Raw genomic sequence first — 8813 nt, 5'->3', positions numbered from 1 at the left:
TTCACTGAAATTTTCACTGAAAGTGCAAAATTCGAAATTTTTGAAAAAGTATCAGGGGAACATGAACGTCGAGGAGGTATTCACTGAAATTGAAAAATTCGTAATTTTTGAAAAAGTATCAGGGTAACATGACCATCGAGAAGGTATTCACTGAAATTTGAAAATTCGAAATTTTTGAAAAAGTACCAGGGGAACATGAAAATCGAAGAGCTATTCAGTTTTTAAACAATATTTCGATTGATTAGCCATTTACAATAGAAAAAATAGGGATTATTTTGAAAAAAAAAGAATGACGGCGGGATCGAACCCTAACCATTCGTGTGTCAGTCAAGCACGTTGCCAATTTGACAACGCGCTCATTATTAAAATTTTCTTTGATTAGATGTATATCTTCAATATATCGAATAATTGTTTTCATTTGAAATTCCACAAGAGTGGCTTCCCCCTTTCGCTCGTTCCACAGTCGACTAAATTTCAGTTAAACAAATAAAAAACAAAAAGCATTCATACCGCAGAAAATAAAATTCACCCCGGGTGCCCTCCCTCTCTTGGGGTGCAGTACTACGAGGCCTCTACTTTAGTCAATCCTCTTTGGAAGCAAGACTCTTTGAATTTACATGGTTTTATTTTATTGAAAAATGGCGCTGGCGGCGAATTCCGCCGAGAGGAAACTCTCCCACTCCCTCGCCTTCTCTTTATAATTTTGTCATAATAAAACAATTATCAAACCACTCAACAATTTTTCATCCACTTTTCAATTGCCAATAGATGGATTTTCTTTTAAACCATTTTATTCTGGAAATTATTACATCTTTTTTAAACCTCAGTCGATTTTCTTCATTCACTTTTTTGAATTTTCGTTGGACGAAAAAAAATCACTTGAAAAAAAAACCTATATCGTCTGTAGTGCCCCCTAGATCATTTTCCACTGGCAGTTGATTATTTTCAAATTCTCAAGATGTCATCGATGTTAACGTACACTTCGTTATCGTTTTAACGTATTTTTACTGTGGTTTTTCAATTAGATTTGTCGTTTATTTATGTGAATAGTGAGCAACAATGACAGGTGTTGGGGCAGAGTCAATAATTCCCAAAAATGGTGAGTAGATTCAATAGATTCATCGACAATTTGGGGTTTGTCTGTTGGAAGTCATTGGAATACCGGTCATCACCACCTGTTATCAAAACACAATGGATAATCTCTATTCAGTTCCTTTTATTCCATTACTTAAATTCCATACATTACATTCTTATTTCTGAATTGTTGAGAAATATCTGATTTAGATGATTTTTATCAATTTACCTCGATGTAATTCCATATTTAGAAAAATTTCTAAAATTACAGATTATAAAATTTTTGTTAAAACTTTTTTATTAATATGATTAAAAACTAAAAAGATTCGAGAAGATTCGAAAATAAAATTATTGACAATGTCGGGGACACTACAGAATTATTTAATGCAGAATGTATTAATGCTTTGGGGGTTTATTTAAAACCATTCTATTTGTTTGTCATTTTGACTTTGTCGTGTTCCAGATGCTGATGTTCGTAAATCAGCTGAGGAGATGGACGAGCAGAGGCAAAAAACAATGGCTTATGAATATTTGTGTCACCTTGAAGAAGCTAAAAAGTGGATGGAAGCATGTTTGAGAGAGGAATTACCCCCGACAACTGAACTCGAAGAGAACCTGAGGAATGGAGTTTACTTGGCCAAACTTGCGCACTTCATGGACCCAAAGAAACTGCCACGCAGTAAAATCTACGACATTGAGCAGAAGAGATATGCAATTGCAGGATTGCAATTCAGGCATACTGACAATATTAATCACTTCTTGATGTGCTTGAAGTCGATGCAGTTGCCTCTGACATTCCAGCCGGAAACAACGGACATCTACGACAAGAAGAACATGCCTCGAGTAATTTACTGCATTCACGCCCTGAGTACTCATCTCTTCAAGTTGGGCAGAGCCCCCCAGATCCAAGACCTTTACGGGAAAATAAATTTCACCGACGCCGAGATCGACGCAGTGAGTGCAGAACTGAAGAAATATGGTATCCAAATGCCAGCATTCCAAAAAATCGGTGGTCTCCTCACCAATAGCATGGCAGGAGACACTGCAGCTCTGCACGCTGCAGTAATAGCCATAAACCAGGCCCTGACATCTTCCAACAAAACTGCAATGCTCAACGGTCTCCAGAATGCCTCAGCTCGACTGCGAAACGTCAATCCATGCCACGTGAACGACTACTACGAGACCCTGCTAAACGCTAAAGATATAAAAACCCAAGCAGCCCTCAACAGATCTCTAAACGACAGTTACATCCCAGATGCTTACGACGAACTGTTGACACCAGCAGAAATTCAGGGCCACCTCAACAACGTCAATGCTCGTCTCGCTTTCCAATCTGTCATGAACTCCCTGGATTCCCCTGTTGGAATTTTAATCAACAACTTAAAAAATCCAGCCCTCCAACTTCAGAATGTTCTCCCCGAGAATGTTAATCGCTATCGCGAGGCCCTCTTCCCTCTGATCAATCGGATTGACCTCAATGAAGACTTTGAAGAGACCAGCAGGTATTGGCAGGAGCTTCTCCAATCGAGAGTAACTCAAGCAAACGAGGTAGAACACAAAACAGCAAAACGACAAAATGCTGTTCTAGCTCTGAACTCAGCCCTCGACAGAGACAATCCAAAGGACTTTTACAAGGCCCTCACAGATCCAGATCTAGGCCTCCACAATCACATCGACAGCTTCGCCATTCCTTTGTACTTCGAGGAAATGAAGATCGATCATCTGGAGTCTCGAGCCAATATATCCTATGATGACATACTGAATAGTCTGAGAGTACTGACAGCTGTGGCAGCTGTTACCAAAGCTGTCGACACAGGTAATCCTGATCTTGTTTATCAGGCCCTAGCAGATCCTGGAGCCCTTGTCAACCATTTAGACGAATCCAATAAGGTGAAATACTATCGCGCATTAGCAAGTGTTAGAGCTGAACATCAGAAAGATCAACGGGACTGCCCCATCCTGGCTTACATCGACATTCAGGACTGCATAGACCTCGTTAATCTTCGATGCAGGAATGACGACGAAGCTATCAATATCCTGGAAGATTTGAATCGGGCTGTGAAGAGTAATAATCGAAATGGAGTGATGGAGGCTCTAACGAATCCTTCGCTCAAGCTGAAGAGTCAAATCTCTCCAGCAGATGCATCTCTATATCTTGCACTATTTAAACGGTGTCTCGAGGAGGATCACGAAGATGGTTCTGAATTGTGGCTCGAAGATATTGAAAACGTGGCACAGATGGTAATGGCTGAGGCTGAACAGGTGCAACACGCCTGTTACGTTCTCTCTGAAATCAACAAGAAACTAAAACTCAACGATTTCCATGGGACAATAGCTAGTTTAGAAGATACTGGTCTCAAGATCTCTAATAAACACAAGCACAAGTACTTCCAGGCATTGACAGCCCTCAGAGAGTACAAAGAATGTCATTACAAATGTTTTTTCGTTCGATACGTGAGTCCCACAAACGTGGAATCATTTTTGGACCTGGAGAGATTTAATTACACGTGGGACAAACCCAAGAATATCTCCGAGAGTCACTTCGTGACTAAAGAGGACATTGAAGAAATAATTAATAAAATAACAGCGGAAGAGTACAATATTCCGTCAGAGAGTTTCAACGAGAAATTGATAATTCGTCTTCAGGCGTTGATTCGAGGATATTTGACTCGCAAGAAGATTGCAGATCGTTTCGACTACTTTCACGATAATGTCGATAAAATCATGAAGATTCAGGCTTGGTGGAGAGGTGTGATGCATCGTCGATTGTACAGAATGAAGCTCGTTGAAAGGATTAGAGAAGCCAAGGGAAAGTTGAGGAAGCAGCGAAATCATTACGATTACTATCGCCAGCACGAGGACAAGATTATCAAGATCCAGGCGTTCTGGAGGGGCAGGTCAGCTCGAAGAGCATTTCTCTCACTCCTCAGGATGGAAAAACCACCATTTCCTGTAGTCAGGCACTTCTCAGCTATTCTCAACTTCAATGCTGAGGATTATGATAAAGATCTCCAGCTGCAACAGCTGAAGAACGACGTCGTCCAGACGATCAGGTACAACCAGAATTTGTCACAGCAGCTAGACAACATGGACATCAAGATTGGTCTTCTGATTCAGAACAGGATTACTCTGCAGGATGTGATTGCCCATGGGAAGAGTCTGGAGACTCTTGCTAAAGAGAAACATCATCACCGATCACGAAAGAATTCAATGTCTGAGAATTTAAGCAGTTACAAGGGTCTTAAATCATTGACGAAAGAAGGGAGAAAGATGCTGGAGGGATATCAGCACTTGTTCTATGCGCTGCAAACAAATCCTGAATATTTATCGAAATTATTGTTCTTAATACCTCAGAGCAAGACGAATAAATTTCTTCAGAACGTCATTCTCACACTTTATAACTTCGGTTCAAACATCAGGGAGGAGTATCTTCTTCTTAAACTTTTTGGAAGAGCACTGCAGGAAGAGATCAGATCAAAATTTCAGAAACCCTCGGAGGTGGTGACCGGCAATCCTTTAGTCTTAAAAATGGTTGTCAATTATGCTAGACAGTTGAATGGTCGAGCACTTCGTCAAATACTGGGTCCAGTCATTGAGAAAGTCTTATCAGACAGATCGATAAGCATCGAGACGAATCCAGTGGACATCTACAAAAGCTGGAGGAATCAATTGGAGATGGAGAAAGGAGAGGTTTTAGATCTTCCTTATTCTGTAAATCAACAACAAGCCCTGAATTACGAGCAAGTGCGACAGAGACTCGCTCGAGGTATTCAAACCCTCAAAGACATGGTCTTGGATTTTCTGAAACGAATCACCGAATCGAGAGATATAATTCCTTATGGAATGCTGTACATGTCGAAGGTGCTCCATGACACTCTAGCTGAAAAATTTCCTCACGCTCCAGAGAAAGATATCCTCAAGGTCGTGGGGAATTTAATTTATTATCACTTCATAAATGCAGCAATTGTTGCACCTGATGCCTTTGATATTGTCACTCTACCAGTGGATCGTTCATTATCCAATGACCAAAGGAGGAATTTAGCTAGCATCGCCAAAATCTTACAGTTTGCAGCCTCGAAGAAGGGATTTGGGGACGAGGCGACACATTTGATGTGTCTCAATCCCTTTATCATCGACTGCCACGAGAAATTCAAGAAATTCTTCAGATCCTGCTGTCAGATCTCAGCGTTGGATGATCACTTCAGTTTTCACGAGTACACAGAGGCTACGTTGATTCACAGACCAGAGATTTATATTTCTCTCCAAGAAATTTGTGACACACACACTCTTGTGCTTGAATATCAGTACGAAATAGCTCCAAATCCAATTGATCCTATTCACGAGCTGCTGGATGATCTCGAATCAGCACCAACTGTTGCTTCATTGATGGGAATCACTAAACCAGTTTGTGAGGCTACACTGACGCGAATGGGACAGGCAGAGGTGTGTCTCGTCCTCACGAATAAATTCGAAGTTCCCGATACTGATGACCAAAGTCTCCAGAAGTTGTTCATAAAGACGAAGGAGTTGCTGGTGTCAGTCCTGCAATTTCTCAAAGGAGAGACACTTGTGAGTGCTCTTGAGACGTCATGTTCGTCCCCAGTGCAGGAGAAATTGTACGACGCCAAGTACTCATCGATTTCACCAACGATGAAACTCAATATGTATAGAGGCAGCTCTTCCTTGAATGACTGCAGACTACAATTGAGAGCTTATCTTCACAAGCTTGAGCAAGGTGGCTGGGTCTCCAGAGCTGATGGCTATCAAAGTATTGTAACAGCTGTTGCCAAAGATCTTTGTAATAAGGGGCGATACCGATCAATGAGGAACAAAGAATTGCAGACGTTGAGATTAACCAGGCAACGGCTCCAGGAGAAGACGAAATATTATGCTGAGCAAGTGGAGTATTATAATGAGTATACGCAGCGATGTTTGGAGAATCTTCACACGGGGAGAGGCTCTATGAGAGCAGTCAAGGTCACTCAGAAGAATAATCATGGAAAATTGAAGTCTAAAGCTACTTTGAAATATTCAGCAGCTAAACTCGCTGAGAAGGGAGTTCTCTTGGAGATCGATGGACTCTCACAGTCGCAGTTTAAAAATGTCATTTTTGAAATCACTCCGACTGAACAGAGTGGAATTTTCACGATTAAGGGGAAGTTTATGGGAGTGGAGATGGAGAAAATTGAAATTGATATTCAAAAGCTGCTGGAGTTGCAGTTCGAGGGAGCCCCCATTATGGACATGTTTGGAAAAGCGAAGATCAATGTCAATTTGCTGCTGTACTTACTCAACAGAAAATTCTATGGAAAAACTTAGAGGCCAGTGAGTTTATACCGTTTTAAACAGTGTGTAGATGCAGCCAGACAATACAGATCAGTCTGATAAGTCCAGGGTCTTCCTGTCTGCACCTTAATGCACATGGAATCCTCTGTCTAGATGATCTGCATGCATTTAGTTCCCTCGGGGAATAAACCCATATTAATGCTGCATCCAAAGTCAAGGAATTGTATCGTTGGCTTAACATCCTCAGTCGTAAATAATTTGGTATTTGTGTACGTACTCGACAAACTTAGGGGCCAGTGATTTTATACCGTTTCATGATTTTTATCATTTTTCAAAAAATATCATGCGAAAATTCAATGAATTTGTAATTGTGAATTATTGTAAATATCTATATTTATAAGATTTTCATATTTTTAATAATACAATGTCTCTTAATAACTATTATAACATGAGAAGTCAGTATACTCACTTTTGTGACAGTGCAACGCAGATAATATCAGGATTTTTTCTAATTCATTGAATGCCACTTGGCGATGCCCAAGTCTGGACGAATAAGGAACATAAAATGAGGAGAATAAAAATGTTAAAAGTAAAGAAGAATAATCTAAAAGTTTCACCTTGACTTTTTTTCGTATTCAACAGGTAAAGCCCGCTTTTTCCCCTTAATTAAAAGCGACGTGAGTAATTGATTAATTAGAAAATATTCATCTTCGTTGCACTATCAAAGTAAGATAAGGCATATTCCCAACTAATATTTCATATTTTTTCTTGTCACTCATTGTATTAATCCAATTATTTAATCTTTCAGCATGTAAATTTATTTTTCCTTATAAAATCCAACGATGGATCATGAAAAAAGAAACACTCCTTTCGTCTATTCACTTTTCTTGAATTTACCATTGATATAGTACTATTGCATAACACGAGATAAAATTGGTTCTGTGGTTGTCGAAAAAAAAAAAAAATTACATTAAGATGTCCTCCATCGTATTTACTCATTTCAAAAGCAAAAAAAGATTATTGAACTCGCAAAAGTCCATCGAAATTTATTGATGAGTTTAGTTCAAAATCTCATGATATATATATTTTTTTTTCATTAAAAAATCTAAATATATCAGAGTATGCACAAATCTGCTGAATGATGATCTTCATTTGAAAATAATTAAACCGTATATATCATCGTAATCGATGTTTCATTGATAATAAATAGCACGATAATCATAGTAATCATAACTTCCCATTGTACATGAAATATTCCAGCGTCACAAAGTACGTGCACAGTCGATTTAATTCACATTCCCTCAATTTACCGCCTCTTTCGTTTAACTTTGCTTTTACATTTGGCTGAAAAAATATGTAAGCGTTATCGTTTATTCAATACATTAGCAAAGTACCGGACATTCTGATCGTAATTCGTAGTATTAGCTAATGCCTCCTCCATTGTACTGCGTAAAGCGCTCAAATCTGGCATTTTTTCACAGGATTCGATATTCAACAATTCAGTGAAAAATATTTCCCATGCTGCTCTCTTGACGTACCTAGGCATTTTAGCAGTTATAAACCACTTATCCCCAGTATGTGCCACCCGCATATAATTTCCAAAGAGCAAACAGTGTGCAGATGCAGCTAGACAATACAGATCAGTCTGATAAGTCCAGGGTCTTCCCGTCTGCATCTCAATGCATGTGAAATCCTCTGTCTTAATGATCTGCGTGAATTTAGTTCCCTCGGGGAATAAACTCATATCAATGCTGCATCCAAAGTCAATTAACTGTATCGTTGGTCTAACATCCTCAGTCGGCAGATGCATAAGAAGAAAATTATCTGGCTTAATATCACCGTGAATAATTTGGCATTTATGTAGGTACTCGACAATCTGTAGCATTTCCAACGTAAAAGTTATAGCTAATGCCTCATGCAGTGGTTTACCAGTAGCCACTTTCACCTGATTCGTCACACTCAGCAGTGTACCGTATTTCGAGTATTCCGATACTAAAACACTCGCATTATTAGTAACATAAGCCTTGGATATATCCATAAAACCCCTAAGCATGTGAGGATTTGTAATCCTCGCTTTAATCTCACGTGCAATGTAGTACTCCCATACCCAGGCTGGCCTCTGAGTCTTCAGAGCAACAGCTTGACCAGTTTGTCCACTCACTGCCTTCATGACAGTCCCATAAGTACCTTTTCCAAGTTTTCTCTCCATCTCATACGTGTCAGTTCCCAAAGTAACAACACTCGACGGCAGCATCTTATTCAGATTCATATTCATTCTGTGATATCCATCAGAATGATGAGCCCTTGGGAACTTAATCTTCCTCAACAGTCCTGAAATTAATCCCTTATCAAACGGATTGAAATCCCCAGTAGGCAGAACAAATTCCTCCTCCTCCACCTCCTCCATGGGTTCATTAAACGCACACTCCATTTTTCCCTCATTCTTCTTCTCA

General features: G+C 39.6%; 2 protein-coding genes across 2 annotated transcripts in view; one reads left to right on the top strand and one right to left on the bottom strand.

Moving 5' to 3' along the window:
• Nucleotides 1-905: 905 nt before the first annotated feature.
• LOC105264698 (ras GTPase-activating-like protein IQGAP1) lies at nt 906-6640 on the top strand. Its single transcript, XM_011301762.1, has 2 exons — nt 906-1099; nt 1538-6640. Exons 1-2 carry the CDS (start codon nt 1060-1062, stop codon nt 6391-6393), a joined length of 4896 nt encoding a protein of 1631 aa, XP_011300064.1. The 5' UTR covers nt 906-1059; the 3' UTR covers nt 6394-6640.
• A 95-nt stretch (nt 6641-6735) lies between these two features.
• Nucleotides 6736-8813, bottom strand: part of LOC105264740 (uncharacterized) — a gene marked incomplete at its 5' end in the record, with an annotated part of 5876 nt that continues 3798 nt past the window's right edge. Inside the window, one exon of the mRNA XM_011301822.1 lies at nt 6736-8806. Coding sequence (XP_011300124.1) covers nt 7724-8806 — 1083 coding nt within the window. The remainder of the gene's footprint in view (nt 8807-8813) is intronic.

This window comes from Fopius arisanus, unplaced genomic scaffold, assembly GCF_000806365.1.
Source record: "Fopius arisanus strain USDA-PBARC FA_bdor unplaced genomic scaffold, ASM80636v1 scaffold00024, whole genome shotgun sequence".
Lineage (NCBI taxonomy): Eukaryota > Metazoa > Arthropoda > Insecta > Hymenoptera > Braconidae > Fopius > Fopius arisanus.
This window is presented reverse-complemented; position numbering and strand designations above follow the sequence as displayed.

Coding starts and splice junctions, on each gene's coding strand:
- LOC105264698 (XM_011301762.1), top strand. CDS start 1,060: ATGACAGGTGTTGGGGCAGAGTCAATAATTCCCAAAAATG. Junction 1,100..1,537: donor GTCAATAATTCCCAAAAATG/GTGAGTAGATTC, acceptor GTCGTGTTCCAG/ATGCTGATGTTCGTAAATCA.